Source organism: Anguilla rostrata, chromosome 4 (assembly GCF_018555375.3).
Source record: "Anguilla rostrata isolate EN2019 chromosome 4, ASM1855537v3, whole genome shotgun sequence".
Taxonomy (NCBI): domain Eukaryota; kingdom Metazoa; phylum Chordata; class Actinopteri; order Anguilliformes; family Anguillidae; genus Anguilla; species Anguilla rostrata.
Window position 1 is genome coordinate 40710220 of NC_057936.1, and position 19798 is coordinate 40730017.

At 40.3% G+C, this 19798-nt stretch overlaps 2 protein-coding genes and 1 long non-coding RNA gene across 11 annotated transcripts in view; 2 read left to right on the plus strand and 1 right to left on the minus strand.

Moving 5' to 3' along the window:
• The window catches only part of LOC135253399 (la-related protein 4B-like), a 55743-nt gene extending 50973 nt beyond the window's left edge, over window positions 1-4770 (plus strand). For both annotated transcript variants that reach the window (XM_064332652.1, XM_064332651.1), the window contains one exon: window positions 423-4770. In XM_064332652.1, coding sequence (XP_064188722.1) covers window positions 423-674 — 252 coding nt within the window. In that variant the 3' untranslated portion in view covers window positions 675-4770. The remainder of the gene's footprint in view (window positions 1-422) is intronic.
• The window catches only part of LOC135253406 (uncharacterized), a 217237-nt gene extending 210807 nt beyond the window's left edge, over window positions 1-6430 (minus strand). Inside the window, exon 1 of the long non-coding RNA XR_010329597.1 lies at window positions 6154-6430. This is a non-coding gene — a long non-coding RNA (uncharacterized LOC135253406). The remainder of the gene's footprint in view (window positions 1-6153) is intronic.
• Window positions 6431-16992: 10562 nt separating this feature from the next.
• LOC135253400 (disco-interacting protein 2 homolog C-like) overlaps window positions 16993-19798 on the plus strand; it is a 168927-nt gene continuing 166121 nt past the window's right edge. For 4 of the 8 annotated variants that reach the window (XM_064332656.1, XM_064332657.1, XM_064332659.1 and 1 more), the window contains exon 1: window positions 16999-17386. In XM_064332656.1, the coding sequence (XP_064188726.1) occupies window positions 17308-17386 (79 nt within the window). In that variant the 5' untranslated portion in view covers window positions 16999-17307. Of the gene's footprint in view, window positions 17387-19798 lie in introns of all 8 variants that reach the window. The other 4 variants (XM_064332653.1, XM_064332655.1, XM_064332654.1 and 1 more) reach the window with 2 other exon arrangements.

The following is a 19798-nucleotide window of genomic DNA, read 5'->3' on the forward strand; positions in this document are numbered from 1 at the left end:
TATAAACCTGGACATGCCGTATGCTGTCATGCCTGAACAAGTTTCTTGTTGACTCAAAAAGGCGAGAGCATTAAATGAAATGGTATTATTACTTCCATGATATAAAAAGCATGGTTTGACACTTGATAAACATTAAATTGTGTTTGATATAAATGGCGAGAACAAAAGAACTGTCCATCACTGAAATATATTGTTCAAAAAAATGCTGTACTGAAAGTAGATCATAATTAATCCTGATTCCAATTGTTAAAGGAATCTGATCTGAATGAACGGCCACCTGTTCCCTGAACTGCAGCCCAAAGGCCCTCCTCCTACCTTGGGATTTTCCCAAGACAGTTATTATTTATTCACTTATGCAGTACGCAGTGATTCCCCCAAATTATTGTATTTATCAGTGAGTTTACTATGTTCACAATTGTTAGGAGGTTCGGAAACCCAGCTACGCAGAGATCTGCCAGAGGCTCGGTAAAGACGGGCCTGTGGTGCAGCCGGCAAGAGACGCCAGGCCGACTGCTGCCGCACCGACCGATACCCCAGCCGGAGAGAGGGCGGAGCCCAAGTACCCAGGCTGGCCCAGGGAATCCAAGAGACCGGCGGGGGCAGGGCGGCGGACCTCCCCGCCCCCCGACCGTCCTAACAGTGACCTGGGCACCCACCCCAAATCTCCACGATAACCTGCGAGGCTGCGTGAAACCCAGAGAATGTGAGGGCTAATCGACACACCCCACCCACCCCACCCCAAGGTCAACCTCGTCAGCACAGAGGGCACCGCCCAGGATACAGCCTTGCAAAACAAGAGCACTTTTAGCATGTAGAGCACAGTCATTATTTTACTTATTTATTTAAGGCCCCCCTCTGTTTGGCTTCATGTAGTGTTATCTGGAGCTTTCTCTGGTTGTGGTAGCAGTGGTATGTATGAATCAACTGGTCCACTGGCTGAGGAAAACCCCCTCCAGAAACAGCTAAGCCAGAAATAGAGCTCACAGAGTTAACAAAGCACACTTGCTGGGAATGGAATTGGATCAACCCCTCATTTTTATTTTATTTTAATTGTTTTGTTTTGAGTTGCTCTTTGAAACAGGCTGTTGATTATTCCTGAGAAGGCCATATGTTTTACTTCAGATTTTGTATTAAAATTCAAATCGTGGAGCCAAGCTGGCTGACATGATTGAAAGGTTTTTTGCCCCCCCCCCCCCACCGCTTTCCTTGTTACACAAGTCTTGACCGGCTGTAGAACCTATGGCCATCCGTAAGTGACCAGCACATGATGTATAGTTTCATGAGGCAGGTGGAAGGTGGGGGCCGGCAGCATCAGAGGAAGACCTCTGTGTATACCACAGCAAATCCCAAATCTTGCCCTGCACAGCGATGATTGACTGCTACTTGGTATCCACATCTAAAGGCAAAGCCAGGATGAAGAGGTATCTGGAAGAGCCTGTCTGGAGTGTTTTTTGTTAATCTGGTACTCTCAGGCCACTTGAAGCATGGAATCTACATGGGATGACACTGGCACCTTTAGGTTCACAAAGCACTGTAATGAAATTGAATCCCTGAAATGAATCTATATAGTGAAGTTAAAGGGAACCAAACTTGTGGACCGTGCCAGTTTTAACCTTTTTTTTTTGTTGTTGCATGCTACAGGTGATTGGTATTGGCCGGAGTCCAATATCTACCCTGTTTACCTGTGTGTATATGGCTCCCTTCAGCTTTAAGATCTAGTACTGGCCACCTCTCGCACCACACTTTACCCCTCAGGAGTATTAAATATGCTGTCTGGTGACTGTAAAGGGTTGGAATGATTGTTGTGGCTGCTTAGACTGTGTGGACGTTTTCAGATCTGGATCCAGCCAAAGGGTCAGTTGGAAGTCAATTCCGGAATCATGTCCACATCCTGAAGTGTCGTCGTTGCAGTTTTTGGCTGGAGGAGCTTTCACGTTCTTTGTCATTCATCCTTAATTTGATTGCTGAAGAAGACTGAGGGATCCATCTTGTCTTGTAGGCGAACTGCCTCCTGTTGCACTGCTTTGGTTCAACCTCAATGGGGCACTTTTTTTTTTTCTTCGTAGTGCACATTTACAGGCATGTAGTTAGAATGCCAACAGTGTAAGATATGAGGTCTTTCTCAAAGCCGTATGAAAACCTCTGTGTGCAGGAGAAAGGTTTGGTTCAAGTAATCGGCTCCAAGTGCTTACTTGCCAGCGCAGTCACCTTGTGCGGTTGGCTCAAGTGTGCTGTCGTGCACAGACGTTTCTTTTTTTAATTGGTGGCGTGGGGCATTGCTCAAAGGTGTAAGACATTAAGTGAGATGGGTTTCTTCCAGAAGGGTGGGGGTCCTTCCTCCCTTCAGTAGTTCTGATAATGTTGGGTGTCGGTACGGCTGAATGGTGGAGTCTGAACCTTCCCTTTGCTTTGCATTTCAGGTTAGTCTCTGCTCTTCCTCCTGCCTGTAGTTATCCAGGTCTCCCTCACTCACTCTGAATTAATAGTGAGCCCTGGTTCCATGGACTATTTGGCTAAGTGCCTAGATTGCAAGAACGGATTCCCTTCTGTAACATCGAATCGGGGCAGATATTTTGTTCTCCAAGCGTTACACGATTGATCTCATTTTTCTTTTGGAATAATTTAAGGATTGAAAAGTACTGCAGTGCACTTGGTTTGGCAGTCTGATTCAAATACTGATTTTATTTGAACCCTCCCTCCATAATGGTGTTATCTGAACCATGCACTGCATGAGCTCAATAAAAAATGCTGTTTATTCCAAAAAAAAAAGAAGGTATTATTTAAACAAGCGTTTTTTTTTTTTGTTTGGTTTTTTTTGTTTAGTTTTTTTTTTAAAAACCTCTATGGATATACAAATACATCTTTTTCATCCAGCATTTGAAAACTTGAATTTTATTTAAACTTGAAAATGACTTTGCCTTAACTTTTATATAAGACAGCTTAGTTTTTTGCTTTTCAACTCCCAAAAGGGTTACCAAGAGTGACATAGTACACATGGGCATGTCTACTGTCACTGGTCTTACTTGGTCTAAAAAAAAAGTACAAGTATAGCAGAAAATGACGTTTTTGTAATATAATACAAGAAAAGCTTTTGACTTTTTGTTTTCACTTTTGTTTTAGTTTGTTTTGGGGAAAAACAATTCCTGTAAATGCAAATAGTCAATACTGTATTAAATATGTGCACTTGGAAGTGTGTGCTTTTGCTTGTACAGTTGTAAATAATCAGAAAAAAATATAAGAGATACCTTAAAATGAACTAAAAAAATATTGATCTCATTGAAAATAAATATTAATGTTGCTGTTGAGCTGGATGTAGATTAAAACCTAAATGTTGTGGTTTGATTTTCTTTATTTGGTGTGTTGAGTAGTCTACCATTACATTGTGATGTGCGCAACAGGAGGTTTGATTGTAATTTTAAAACGTGTTAATGTCTCATTCCATTGTAATATCAGAACGCAAGACCTGGCTCGTGGTGGCAGATGGCTCAGTGGATAAATTTTTCGATTAAACTGTCCTAAGGTTTACCTTAAATTCCCATAAAATATTTACTTTCGGTCTTAACAGAAAACAGACGTTCTACTTTACTCTCAATTTAGCGTGGTTAAAAATAAAAGGGGAAAAGGTCATTCCCACAAAATTTATTGTGAACTATAAGTATGTTGATCACTTTTAATCCACGTCAGCGTGAACACTTGTTTCAGAATGGAAATGGTTTTCTGATTGTCTGCATTACGTACAACTTTTAATTTCACTTGGGACTTAACGCAGCTTCGCAGTAAAGATGGACAACTGCTTTCCATCTTAGCATTTGCAATTTGGCAGTTGACAAAACCAGTTCAACAGTAACTACATTGTTGTCAGTTATGGCAGGCAATGGCTACAGTCGGGTTCAAATTCCTTACATGCAGGTCATCAACCGGTATGTTTTCCTTGGTTTATCAAGTCAGAAATTGCTGTTGTGTTGAATGTTTATGTATGCCAATCTGTTGTCCTGAAAGTGTCAGTACAGGAAGTATGGATTTTAATACTTTTTGCATTCAAATCATGCTTCACACTTGGTTGGTGTCTGTAGGGTTAATTAATCTCACGGGAAAACAAAAATAAAGCTAACAAATAAATATAGTTTTCAAAACGACATGAACAATGATTCATTTATGAAAGATATCATTGTCATAAGATATTGCTAAAAAGTAAAATGGACTGTAGGAAGGAGGTGGGAATAGTTTGGCCGAACGATGCTACTTAAGTCTGAAAGGGTTGTTTCCCAATAAAGCATTGTGCTATATGCCTTTTTTTTTATTTTATTGACGGTTCTATTTTACGACCATTATCTGTTTACCACATATCAAGCGAATCTCCACCATCCCGGTTAATTTGCCTGGTCCAATTATTTGATAAGTTGGCACCACCATGCATTTTCGTGGGGGTAAGCTCGTAAATTTACCATGATTAAGAAAGTTACGCTGTGTTAAAATTCACCAGCGGAATGTACTGATGCGTAGCCTACCGGACTGTCTGTACCAAGATACTGTATTTTAAAGTTGTTTTTAACTGTAACGTCACACTTACTGCAGTGGACAATTGGCAATTCCCGTTAACTGCAGTAACCGTTGTTGATGAATGTCTTAACCAGGGCTTTTTTTCATCAAGACTGGAATCAAGAGTACATGTCAGCTATTAATAATTTACGTTTCTCTTGTGTCGGGATGTAAACAGTCTACTTTGGAAAAACATGTAGCTTACTGAAAGAAATAAAGATTTAGGCACTGTTCCTGAATACTGTTGTTTCTGAAAGTCGCAGCCTACTTAACTAGTCACCTTCTTGGAACTATGACGGTAAATCCTTGCCCGCGGGCCTTTCCCTAGTTGGAACATGGCGATGTATAATAGGCTACTACTACTACAACTAAACATTTATTATTATTATTATTATTATTATTTATTATTATTATTATTATTATTATTATTATTATTATTTGGGGCTAGATAGCGTGTTTTTATTTCCTTGCTAAGGAATCCGTTTTTGTTTTAAAACATGGTCATTAACAATGCAGTAGTTTAATCCGATTGTTGCAATGATAGCTTTTTACCACTACGGGGCACTGTGCGTGAAAACATAAACAAGGGTCACCACGGCTTTATGTTATCCTGCTAATATGCATCTTGCAGCGTGATTTAAATTTTTTCTGCAGTGTCCATTCGTCATACCAGTTTCAATCATTTCTAAACGCGCATATATACAACGTAAATACGTTGTAATTCATCCAAATGGGCAATAAAAAAATACAGCATCCTATTGTGTTGCTAAAAGGTAAATCCGTTCAGACGCTGTAAGCAGTTATTCGGCGGTAGGCTATTGTTGGCATAGCGATGAGGTATGCGCCATGATTTGCATAATTCATTTGAAAATATATTTCAGTAAAGGTATTTATTGGCTACTACTTAAAATAATTGTATATGCTATTTATATTGTGTAAGGGGAGAGTGGTGGAATTTCCGCCTTGGGTTTTTTGGAGAAAATGCACCGTTTCAAATCGTTTTGACACGGTGTGAGTTTCTGTCTTCCTATATAGGTTATGTCTGACTCGGTCGAAGACCTGAATTTAGAATCTAAAAATACACTATGACGAAAGGATTTTAGCGTTTACCTGCGTTAACGTTCTTGAATAATGGAAATACATACCATAGGGTTTGCAAATATTGGACCTTATCAACACCCATTTTTGGCCATCTAATTCCAAAGTTTGTTTGGTAGCTGATGGTCAAGGAGTTACAGTTGAGGCCAAACATTTACACACACCTAGGCTAAAGACATTCAAACTCAATTTTTCACAACTCCACACATTTCATGTTACCATAATTGACTTAACACAGGAAATATATGGTATATACTTAATTTCCATAAGAGGTCATTTCAAAATAATAGCTAAGAGACAGATTTATTTCAGCTTTTATCTACTATATCAGATTTTCAGTGGGTCAAAAGTTTACATACATGAATTTGGTGGCATTGCCTTTTAATTGCTTAACTTGAACCAAACACTTGGGGTAGCCTTCCACAAGCTTCTCACAATACTTACAAGAATTTTTGACCATTCCTCCTGACAGAACTGGTGTACCTCAGTCAGGTTTGTGGGGCTCCTTGCTCGTACACACTTTTTCAGTTCAGTTCTATGGGATTCAGGTCAGGGTTTTGATAGCCACTCCAATACTTTCACTTTGTCGTCTTTAAGCCATTTTGCTACAACTTTGGAGGTATGGTTAAGATCATTGTCCTGCTGGAAGACCCACTTGCGGCCAAGTTTGAACATTCTAGCTGATGTCTTGAGGTGTTGCTTCAGTATTTCTAAATAATCTTCCTTCCCCATGATGCCATCTATTTTCTCAAGTGTACCAGTCCCTTTTCCAGTAAAACACCTCCACAACATGATGCTGCTATTTCCATGCTTCACAGTTGGGATAGTGTTCTTCGGATTAAAAGCCTCACCCTTTTTCCTCCATACATAGTGCTGATCATTATGGTTTGGCCAATTGTTTTCATCTGACCAGAGAACACTCCTCCAAAAGGCTTGGTCTTTGTTCACCAGGACAAAGACCAAGCCTTTTGGAGGAGTGTACCTTGGTACCTGATGCCTCCACCTTTCAACTGTTGTCGTCTTTGGGTTCAGTTGAACCTTTTGGACCAAAGTTCGTTCAGCCCTGGGAGTTAATTTGTGCCTTCTTCCTGAACGATGCAGTGTCTGTGTGGTCCCAAGATTTTTATATTTGCATACAGTTGTTTATACAGATGCTCGTGGTACCTTCAGTTGTTTGGAAATTGCTCCTAATGAGGAACCGGACTTTTGGAGCTCCACAATTTTTTTTATTACATTACATTTAGCAGGCGCTCTTATCCAGAGCACAACACAACTTACAGAACTTTTTTACATAGCATTTTACATTGCATCCATTTATACAGCTGGATATATACTGAAGCTGCGCAGGTTAAGTACCTTGCTCTACCACCCCAGTGTTTTCTGAGGTCTTGGCTGAATTGCTTGGATTTTCCCATGGTATCAAGGGCGACAAGGCAGTGGCTCTAACGGTAGGCCCTTAAATCCAGCCACATGTGCCAATTAACCTCCAATTAATTACTAATAATGCCAATTGACCAATCAGAAGCTTCTAAAAAGTCATTGCATCAATTTTTTGAATTTTCCAGACTGTGACAGTGAACTTGGTGTATGTAAACTTTTGACTCACTGGAGTTCTGATATAGTGAATTAAAGCTGAAAGGATGTGGTAGTGCCTCAGGCTGAGCAGTGGTGGCGTGAAGTGGCAAGCCGTGGTATTCACATGGTAGCCTATACCTAGCCTACACGCTACCTGGTGAAAACGCTGCTAGGCTACACAATGCTAATTGTGTTAAATGGCACACATTTATTGAATGGTTCAACTTAAGATTATAACTATATACAGTTGAAGTCGGAAGTTTACATACACTTACATTGGTTGAAGGCAAGTCAGTTAGGACGTCTACTTTGTGCATGACACAAGTAATTTTTCTAGCAATTGTTTACAGACAGATCATTTCACTTTTAATTCACTATATCACAATTACAGTGGGTCAGAAGTTTACATACACTAAGTTGACTGTGCCTTTAGACAGCTTGGAAAATTCCATAAAATGTCGTGGCTTTAGAAACTTCTGACAGGCTAATTGACATTATTTGAGTCAACTGGAGGTGTACCTGTGGATGTATTTTAAGGCCTACCTTCAAACTCAGTGCCTGTTTGCTTGACATCATGGGAAAATCAAAAGAAATCAGCCAAGACCTCAGAAAGAAAATTGTGGCCCTCCACAACTCTGGTTCACCCTTGGGAGCAATTTCCAAACACCTGAAGGTACTATGTTCGTCTGTACAAACAATAGTACACAAGTATAAACACCATGGGACCACGCAGCCGTCATACCGCTCAGGAAGGAGACGCATTCTGTCTCCTAGAGATGAATGTGCTTTGGTGCGAAAAGTGCCAATCAATCCCAGAACAACAGCAAAGGACCTTGTGAAGATGCTGGAGGAAACGGGTACAAAAGTATCTATATCCACAGTAAAATGAGTCCTATATCAACATAACCTGAAAGGCTGCTCAGCAAGGAAGAAGCCACTACTCCAAAACCACCATAAAAGCGAGTTTGCAACTGCACATGGGGACAAAGATCTTATTTTTTGGAGAAATGTCCTCTGGTTTGATGAAACAAAAATTGAACTGTTTGGCCATAATGACAATGATTATGTTTGGAAGAAAAAGGGTGAGGCTGGCAAATCGAAGAACACCATCCCAACCGTCACGCACGGGGGTGGCAGCATCATGTTGTGGGGGTGCTTTGCTGCAGGAGGGACTGGTGCACTTCATAAAATAGATGGCATCATGAGGAAGGAAAATTATGTGGTTATATTGAAGCAACAACTCAAGACATCAGCCAGGAAGTTAAAGCTTGGTTGCAAATGGCTCTTCCAAATGGACAATGACCCAAAGCATACTTCCAAAGTTGTGGCAAAATGGCTTAAGGACAACAAAGTCAAGGTATTGGAGTGGCCATCACAAAGTACTGACCTCAATCCTATCGAAAATTTGTGGGCAGAACTGAAAAAGCGTGTGCAAGCAAGGAGGCCTACAAACATGACTCAGTTACACCAGTTTTGTCAGGAGCAATGGGCCAAAATTCCAGAAACTAATTGTGAGAAGCTTGTGGACAGCTACCCAAAATGTTTGACCCAAGTTTAACAATTTAAAGGCAATGCTCCCAAATACAAACAGAGTGTATGTAAACTTCTGACCCACTGGGAATGTGATGAAAGAAATAACAGCTGAAATAAATCCTTCTCTCTACTATTATTCTGACATTTCACATTCTAAAAATGAAGTTGTGATCCTAACTGACCTAAGACAGGGAATGTTTACTAGGATTAAATGTCAGGAATTGTGAAAAACTGAGTTTAAATGGATTTGGCTAAGGTGTATGTAAACTTTCGACATCAACTGTACAAACACAAAAAGAACTACACATTAGGTCATTTTGGCTGTGACTGGCAAATTGTTCTACTGTAGACACTTCAGAAGGTCAGCCATTGCTCTGAACTTTTTGTTAAGCCAGCCACTGTGGCTGGGTTCTATAAAGAAAATGTATTTTTTATTTTTTTTATATTTGCAGAAGTACTCCTAAATTCAGCAAACCGCTGTTTATACCTGAAACCATGCATCCTGTGATTTTCACCCCAAAACTGAGTTGGCTTGGCCTACTGCTCTGACCTCCTGTACCCTAAAAATTCATTGGATGCCTCTTCATCTGGGCCTGCTGCAGATGACGACAGGGGCCACCAACATGTGGGAGTCTGGGTCTTAAAGACAGCGATCCTCTTGATTGATTAAAAGGACTACACAACCCAGTCTAAGCCTGAAAGGATTGTTACAATGGGCTTCTTCAAAGATGGATGGAAGGGTTTGACAGAGTTTACTATGATAAGGTGGCGCGTGGAGAGTGCGGGCCTCCAAGATGGATAATTGAAAGAGCCGCCATGTCTCCATAGCAACTGCATGCCCTGCGGGCTTCGCCTGCCCAGTCACGGACAAGCCCTTCTCTGTGAGTCTCGAGGCAACAGCTGCAAGGCCACCATGAAAATGCAGACTGTTTTCATATTATGCCACCTTCAGAATGCTGGGGATGATCAGACTATGAGTAATTCAGGGAATAGTTTTTAGACTGTGGTTACGGTACATTGAATAGCCTAGTGGGATTGCACTTTAAGTAGTTGTATTGTAAGATTTTAAAAAGTTAAATTGTGATTACTAGGCTACAGTTTATGCACTGAATACAGAATGCTGAATGGACAATACAATGACAAGTACTAGGCTACTCCTATTCTGCAGTATAGGCTAAGAAAGACAAAGAAAGTATAGTATCGATAAAATTTATTAGCCATCAAACTTTCCAGAACGCCTACAGACTCAACAGAATTTCATAATGATGCAAACATTGACCCAAACCAACCCACATTTTCCCCCTTCCCATTGTCAAATATCACAATTATCATAGCGCATGTTAAGAATTAATTTGGCTAGAAATTACTTTAGTAAAACTCAAAGCTCAGCTGTTTGATGGAGTCAGCTAACAAGTGAATTGTGAGTATTTCTATCGTGACACAGGGTAACAGATGTTAGCAGCTGTTCCAATATTTTTAGATAGAGTAGGGGCGTCATGGCATTACTTGCATTATGCTATTTTCTCCCTGGACTCTGCTCAGGCTGTGAGATTACTCTCACTCTGATAGATGTCCCATCTGCCTTCTCCAGAAATAATGTACAATCTTAGATCTGAGAGAGAGAGAGATGTTGACTATTAAAACAGTGAAGGGGTGCCCCTCAATGATGGCCTACTATTGGTGGATTTAAATTTGACACAACAGGCAATAAATCAATCAATAAATCAAGGGGCCCTCAAGTGGCACCATTGGTAAAGGAGGTTGGTACAGACACAGGATGAGTCTTATGGCCAAAACATCACTCATTGACTGTGCCTGCATGGGACATGGTAGTGTTAGGATTCCCTGGATGACCCCGAGCCATCAGGCATCTGTAGTTTATTAGTAATTAGAGATGGGCCTCTGGCTAGCGCTAGTTCTGTGCTAGTATGACGTGGCAGACCCAACATACTAAAGTAATGACAATAGTCATGATGGTAATTTTGTTTATAGCACCAGTGTTTACCCAGAATCATAATAGTGATATCTCAGATATACAGTGGGCTCCAGAATTATTGGCACCCTTAATAAAAATGAAGAAAAAAGGCTGCATATAATAAATGACACAGATAATAATCTATATGTTATGTTCAAACATATGAGAAACTATATACTTTTATTTCAATACATTTACTCTCATGCTTCAATGTTTTTTTATTAAGTAATTTATTTTTTTCTGAAAACCATAGGTACCATAATTATTGCCCCCCCTAACAATTATTTTAAGTAAAATCACACAAAATGAAATTGGCAATACAATTTTACTTAATTTAGTTCATCTCAGTCTAAAGGAACTATATTGTGTCATTCCATCACTTCCAGTTTCACTAGAGAATAAGAATGAGGTAACAAGCATACAAAATCTCTTTGTCATCCATCAGCATGTGAAAAGCCAAATAACTGTCAATTCAGAAGAGACCGATGGTAATTTATCGTCAAGTCTGGTAATGGGTACAAAAAAGACATAAACGGTTAAACATACCACTTAGCACTGTAAAGGCAATAATAAAAAGGTGTAAAACATATGGAATGGTTGCAAATTTGCCAGGTAGAGGAAGCAAGTGCATGGTGTCCCCATGGACAGTGAGGAAGATGGTGAGGGAGGCCATTAATAACCCAAGGATCACTGTTTAAGAATTGCAGAGATTGGTTTGTTTCTTGTGGTCAACAAGTCTAAAAAAAAACATAAAATGGTACCTCCATACCAACTAACTATTTGGAAGGGTGGCACGAAGACAGCCCTTACTGAGCACAATAAACAAAACCAAGAATCTGGAGCTTACCAAACCTCTTTGGAATTATGACTGGAAGAGAGTGCTATTGTCAGATGAGACCAAAATTGAAAGTTTTGGCCATACACACCATCAACATGTTTGGCGGCAAAAGAGGAATGCATACAGGAGAAGCACCTCATACCTACTGTCAGATATGAAGGTGGGTCATTGATATTTTGGAGATGTTTTGCTGGCAGTGGTCCCGGTGCACTATTTTAGATCAATGGCACATTGAATTCAACAAAGTACCAGGAAATTCTGGCAGAAAATTTGGTTGTCTCTGCTAAGAAGCTAGGACTTTGTCATAGGTAAATTGTCCAGCAGGACAATGACCCCAATCAAATATCAAAATTTAAACAGAAATGCTTAAGTGAAATCAACATCCATGTATTCCAATGGCCATCTCAGTCTCCAGACTTAAATTCCATCAAAAACCTGTGGTCTGAACTGAAGAGGGGGGGTCCATAAGCGCAAACCCAAATATATCAATGATTCTGAAAAGTTCTACATGGAGCAATGGTCAAATTCTCTAACCTTATCACAAATTATAGGAAAAGACACATGGCTGTCATCTTTGCCAGGGGTGTTTTCACAAAGTATTAAACCAGGGGTGCCAATAATTGTGGAACCTGTTTTTTGGGGAAATATTTTTTTTATTTAAAAGACTTCATTAATCATTAATCAAGCATGCTAGTTTACACATGTTGGAAAATAAAGCTTATGTCAATAACTGTATTATTTTTTAGTTTAGCATTTTTTGTGCATATTTATCAAGGATGCCAATAATTCTGGAGCCCACTGTAAGTCTTTAGCCAGCACTACAGGCATATAGTGTAGGCTATAGACCTTTTGAATGAGTTCTGCTTTCCAGGACACAAAATCTGTAAGTAAAATAGCCTACTTCTGAAGGAAATGATTTCAGTATTTACTGACAAATGTAAAACTTTGTATTTTCATTGCAGCATAGAAAATATTTTTTTGGCAGAACGGCTCCCTTTATTTTGTGTTAGAGTCACTCCATTAGCATATTTTCATTCAGGGAATAGCTAATGGATGATAGTTGGCTTGAACGCCAAAACACGTCTGCTAGTCTGGTATGACTTCAGTACATGGACAAAGAAACCATAATGTGTGTTTGTTTTTCTTTTTAAGTGCGATAATGTGTTGGTTTTGAGCGCCAAGCCAATTTGCTGCAGTGAGCTCCATATTGTTAAAGACATTTTTCCTTGTTTGGCACAGCACTCCACAATTTTAGATTTGTAAAAAAAATTACCTATGGTTAAACTGCACAATCTCAGCTTTTATTGAAGGGTATATTACCTGTTTCTTTATACACTTTGGGTTCACTGTTTAGAAATAAGGTCTAAGATATACTTTATTGAACATCTGTCATAATTTGTCCTTGACCAACTTCAGTTCTGAGGGCAGTGGTCAAGGGCAATGGCAGGAGTATACCTAACTCAAACCCAGAACCACCTCCTCGCAAGGCAATATCCCATAATGTTTGGGACATATTACTGTTATGTAAATGAAAGTAGCCACATTTAGTGCACTGTCACGTATCCATTGCATGCAATGACTGCTTGAAGTCTGACACATAGACATCACCATGTGGTAAGTGTCTGGTGATGCTCTACCTGGCCTGTACATGTATAAACCTATGTATAAAAAGGGCTGTAATTTCTATATGGTAAATACAAAACATATAATATACCCTTTAATAATAGCTGAGAATCTTCACTTTAATCACATGCAACTTGTTTTATTACAATATAAAACAATATACAGACTGTGCCTGAACCCCCAAAAATCCAGAAAGCCAGGTTATAAACTCACTATAAAGAAATACTTGAACAGGGACAAGATATAACTCTGATGGGAAGAAATCTCTGGAGGAACTTCCTCTGCTGGCTGGCTCAGTGTCAATCATTGAAAATAAGCTAAATTGTAATAGGGGAGTAATGGGGAAACCATCTGAGCAAATAGACAAAGTGGTTTGGTTGACTATAGCCTGAGGTACTAAACCAGCTGGTAAAATAAAAAGTTCAAGCAATGAAATGTATATTAATAGCAGATAAGTAGGGGCAAGGTAATGCATCTAGGCCTCCTGGTTGAAGAGATGGTCAGGATGGAACATTTTGTGAACCCAGGGAGGGGGTAAACTTGCATAAGTCCCATGGAAGAGAACAGTAATGAAAATGGGTTAAAAACTAGATGATTATGGTGGTAAGTATTGCACATGTAGTGGCCTGAAAGAAATATGGAACAACCCCAGGGTACTATGCTATTATATCTAATAGATTTGTACAAAGGGGGTGTACACTACCATGAGAGTGAACTTGGACTGACAGCACCCCAACACATCACAGAACACCAAAAATGGAGTGTTCACATTAGGTGACAGGGCAACAGCACCATGCATTACCATATAGAATTATCGGCACCCTCAATTCCATTAATTCTATTTGAATGCTAGATGGAATTAACTTAATTTTTAATCAAATGATTTCTATACTCAGCAATATGCTCAGAGTAAAAAAAAAAATTAACTCAAAATAATTTATTCTGAAAAAGATGTCACAATTATAGACACCCCTGCATTTAGTACTTTGAAGTTATCCTCCCTGTGTAAAGATACTTCTGAAGTTATTTATGGTCAGGTCAAAGGTCAATAACCTTTTGCCTCGTCTCATTTGTGTGTTCTCTGACCTTCCCTATATTGATTAATGACTTGGGAAGCCTTGCATATGCAACACCTCATATTTGTAGCACAGTGGAACAGGAAGTCATGGATGACCACTTCAAAAATTCTTACACTCGGATAAACTTTAAAAAGTTAAATATAAACTACAATATAATAATTTGTAAACAACGCCATTATATCCACAGCCTTCTTCCCCCCTCATCTTTACAATACAGATAAATAAAAACAACTGAACACAAATGTATGGCTGGCCTGAGTTTATGGGTCTATGGGGTGGAACAGTGCTGACACTTGAGGTTCTGGATTGTACATCACTAAAGTAATTATGTTACATTTAAGAATGAGCTTTGAATCTCAGGCAAGATAATAAAAAAAACTGGTCAACCGGCAGGGCAGGCCAAGCTGAAAGCTGTGCGAGGTACGGGCCCTACTGATTCAGCTCTAGCTGGTTGTCCCAGGAATACAGTAGGAGTATGTTTTTTCGATGAGATGGACCGAACAGATAGCAATCTCGAAGATTTCCTTTTCGTTCTCTTTGGCGGTACCAATGGCGAAAAGCAGTAATTGCAGGTGTGTTTTTGGACCTCACTTCCCAGAGATCCAACCGGATCCAACCAGTGTCCCCTGTGTGACGTCAGTCAGTTGGCACCTGGGCCACGCCAACTGTAACACTTACTATTTACTGAATAAAAATGGTTGTTATAAAAGTAACATTATGTACATACTCATTCATTGTCTAACATTAAGCTAACTTAAGCTGTCTTTACACTTCCGAGCTGGGTTAAAGTGCTGTAGCAGACCTGGGGTAGAATTAGTGATGATCCATTTCCACAGACGTTCTTTATCCACCTTTTGCCCGGTATGAACACTTTACACTGCAGAGAAGAATTTGCGGGATTCGCTGTGGCTCGTGCAATTATGTATCTCGTGCACAATAAACAGTCTTTTTCGTGAATGATTGTTGTGTGATATTTTTGAAACACCTGCCTTGTAAAATGTTACCCCTGGTGTTTCTAGTTTTGCTAGCTAAACTGTTCGAAAATAAATCTGAGCTGGGTGTTAAATTAGCAATCAGAACAAGAACAATAAAACAAAAACAAAGGAGATTTCATCAAAAAAATGGCATCAAGGCTGAAGGAACATATGAGCAAGCGTACATATAATAACATCGCTAATCTATACTGCCGTATTCTTTTATTTAGTTTTCTCCGGCTTGACATCTTTACACAGAAATCAGACCCGGCTCTGCTCCACCTATACCCCGGGTTAATGCTCTGTGTAAATATAATATATTGATGAACTTGATGGCAGTGTAAATAACAGTAACGTTAAGTCCAGTTCAGATCAATGATTCGCAACGAGACGAAACGGTTTCAGAATGACGCAGAAAAAATTGCAGCGGTGTGAACTGGTTAGTTGCAGAGCGTCTGAAGCCGTTGCCTGGGGTCTCAGAAGACCCACCTTGTCAAATCGTCAAGTGCAGTTTTAGAACGTTTACAACCAGACGTCTTGGAATTTTGCAAGTTGCATCCAGTCTCGTTACGAATCACTGATCTGAACTGACCTTTAGTTAGCTACATTGCAACAAGGTAGCATTGCATTCGAGAGACGTTTTGTGAGGTTGGTACCGGTCGGCAGCGTTAGCTAGCCTTTTTCTAATTGTTAGCTGACATTAGATTGTGTTAATTACATTAGCTAGCTAGCTAGCTAACGCAACGTTACCTGATATGAGAGATGGCTACTGTGCGCAACTTTGTCTAAACTAATGTTGCCTTTCTTGACATGGTCCGGTAGCTAGCGTTAGCTGTGCAAATAGCTAGGCTATGTAATTTAGTAACGTTACATTGCCATCAAACGTAATACGAAATCTACATCAACAAATAATATGACCTCTCATGTTACACTTTTTAGGGTTCCCTAACCGCCCCCCCCCCCCCCCCTTCTCTGTTATTGTAACGCAGACACCAGAAAAAAACAATACGCCGCTCACGAACAAGTGAGTTCAAGAGCGAGCCTGTTGCGTTAGCTCTGTCTCCCCTCTCTGGCGGACCAACCACTGATGGGCGATGGAAAACGCGTCACTAACTATGCGCCGCTTGTGATTTTTTCCCGGGAATGTCGCCACAGACACCAAGTTCTTTAATCATAAATAATAATAATAATAATAAGAAGAAGAAGAAAAAGAAGAATAGGCTCAATCACCATTGTTACCTAATTCGGCGATACATAGTGACTTAACAAACATTTATTTTAATGAAAATCTTAGAGATTATTACTTTAAATATAATTTAATTTCCCCCCCAAGTTCACCATTTCAGAATGGCAACATCATATTTGTCTGAGAGGTGCATTTTTCATTAACAATTTAAAAATAAATAAATAAATAAAATCTGATAGACAGATCAGTTTAGCATTCGGCACACTTTGAACCGGTGCATAGCAGCGCCCAAATGCAGGTGAATCTCAAGCCAAAAATACCCACTAACTACGAAAGCGACCCGGATCCATTATTTCGTGAGACTGACCAAGAAAGATCACAGAATGCAAAGTAATTAATTGCAAATCTTTCATAGCATTCGAACGGGAAAAACCGGTTCTTACTGTAAACTAGTCGCAATTATAACTCACGATAGACAGACGGTGTTTTGTGATACAAGAACTAAAATCTGAAGGGGAACTGCAGCGCCCTCCCGTGGGTTGAAGAGCTGTTTTCGGCTCACTCGTGATCACGTGATAGTGACAGCAAAAGGAGACAAGAGCCACAAACAGCGCTGGAGAAGCAGCGAGCCTTCGCGCTGCACTGACAGTCCGCTATTGCGCTTGTATTACAGTACCATTTCTTACTGAGGGACACAGTCGGACATGGCGGGGTTCAACTAGGGAGAGACCTAATTCACTTCCCCCAGTTTCTCGTTCGTAACATTTCGCTCTGTCTGCCCGCGGCTCCTCGTCTGCTCTATGCATTGCAGCTGTGCGGAGAAAGAACAGCGCTGAGAGTCTGGGTTGCAAACGAAGGAGAGGCATAGCCAGTAATTTAAAAACAGAATGGCGGACCGTGATACAATACCCCTTCCCTTGGAGGTGAGAGCCAGGCTAGCGGAGCTGGAATTGGAGCTATCGGAAGGTAAGAAATGTATTAAGTAGACTACGTCGGTGTTTGCCACGTCTCTTACGGCTTTCTTTTCTCAGCTGTTGAACTGTTTTCTTCACCTCGGCGGGGTGGTGCGCCTTTCTACCCATCACCAGATTATATCAAGGCGGACGCAATTATCACACACATGCAGCAAATTCGTGGACTGTCTGATCTGGGATAGCGCAGCTCATTCCTCCTGCGTTCTGTTTTGTTCTCGTTGTTTTCGAGCCGTTAACTCATTATGCAGTACATTGCCTTTGACCTTGAAATTAGATGCTTGGAAACGTTTCCTTTAAGGTTATTTTACACAGTAGAGACGAGATGAAAAGTCATTGTGTGACTGCATAACGTTCCAGTTGGCGATATGTATTTATTCTCATATTATTCATTCTAAGGTTATAGCCTAGTTATACCATACAATGGTTGACAAGTCGTGCACATACACTTTATAGTGACTTCACGATGGAATCGGTAGCAACGAACTGAAATCAAGTATTTTGAATGCCAAGTTTACCGCGCAAGATCGAAGACTAATATGGCCACAAGTCATCGGTCATTAGTGTGGCATTTATTTTCGTAAATATGACAAGCGGGCCAATAGTGCCTCGAGGGACCCGTACATTGAATGATCTGAGCATTTTATACTAAAACGCGATCAGTGGTTTGTGTCGTTCGATGAATCGATTCAGCCATTTTTAAGTCATTTATATTGCATCTGGGGGCGTACAGAATTGTCCTACGCGCGGAACCATTTAAGGCAAAAACGGTCTCTTCAGTTGTTACACTACCGCTCATTTTAGGCTACATGGTTTTATTATTGAGCACAACGTCGCCTCTTTTTACCCGCCGAAATGTCTACTGCAAATGCAATTACGATGCTCTGCTTTATTGTGACAATCATTGTGTGATGGCAAGTTGTTGGACATCAGGTAGTGACCATGCCTGGCTACGCGGATGCCACATAAGCTAACCAAGCACAGTTACTGCGCTGCAAAATTCAAACGTTTTTGACGAAAACCCATCAATCCAGGATGTCTGGGTTGGGATTAAGGGCTTTCGTGACCACTTTATCCTGCTTTACCAGGGCTGGACAATTCCATTCTTGGGGTAGCCTATACAAATTTTTATTCCACCAATTGCTCTGGCTCAATTAACTAATTAGATCCACACCCAGGCCTATTTCAGCGCAGGTTAATTCAGACAACAGTAAAGCAGGGACACAAGAACAGTAGCCTAATCTGTGATTATTAAGGCCTATTAAGATATTTAGCCAAAACGACTGATTAAATAAATGACTGGGCTAATTAAAAGTATAAAAAGTATAAAAGTATATTGTATAGAAATGCAGATAGGGACCTGCTTACATATTCCTGTACTATTGCGATAAACCAGAGGTATCCAATCTAGTCGGAAAAGGGCTGGTTTTTGTTTTAGCCCAAAACTAAGGAACCTGATTGTACTTATCGATGTATTTGATTGAAGACCACGATTAGTTAATCTGTTGAATGAGGTGTCATAGTGCTGCGCCAAAGCTAAAATCTGCACCCACACCGGTCCTTTTCGGATAAGATTGGACTCCTCCTGCGGTAGACGTTTGGTACGGATTTTTTGGGGAGATATTCGGATGTGATTGCCATTTTTGCATTCAGTGTATGTTTCCATGCACAAACTGGCTTTCCGCAGTCGAATCGAGTTGGCGTGCCTTGTAGAAGTCGAAGCCACGGGAAACAGCTCTCATATTTATTCTAAGACTGTCCGTTTTATTCTTTGGTAAAGGTTCGAAGGACCGTCTGACCGAGAGTGAAATTCTACTAGCATTTCGGCAGCTGGAAATATTAGCTACTTTTAGCACAGTAACGTTTTTTTTACCTCCGCACTTCGATGGCGGCTGTGCAATATCCCCCCTTTGCCCCAGGGATGCACGATAAAACACGATGAAAAAGCAAGAAGAGATCTCTAAAGGAAATATCTCATGCGCGAATCCTTTTCTTGTGGTGGGGAAGTTCGCCACGCCTAGAGTTGTTCTTGTGTGGAAAAACAGACGTCCCATATGTTGCTACATGACACTACAAAAAGATCCACTCAAGTGCAAGCTGTTGCATCCTTCTGAACCAGGAATGGGTGATTCTTGTATCCGTATGTGGCAATTTGCCAGGCAAGAATGTTCACTCAGGTGAGAGTATTTGTCCTCCGGATTTAAACACAAAAAAAACCAAAAAACAGCTTTTGTCTTGTTAGATCATCCAGGTCCGCTACATCTCAACCGGATCTGTGTTTTTTTGTAGTGTTTACACTACAGCTTTGCTACTGTTTATCACTACTGGGAGTAGCCACTACAAGATCACTACAACTACCTGCCTTGCAAACAAGTGTCAAAGAACATAAAATCTGTTCCAGTTTTGA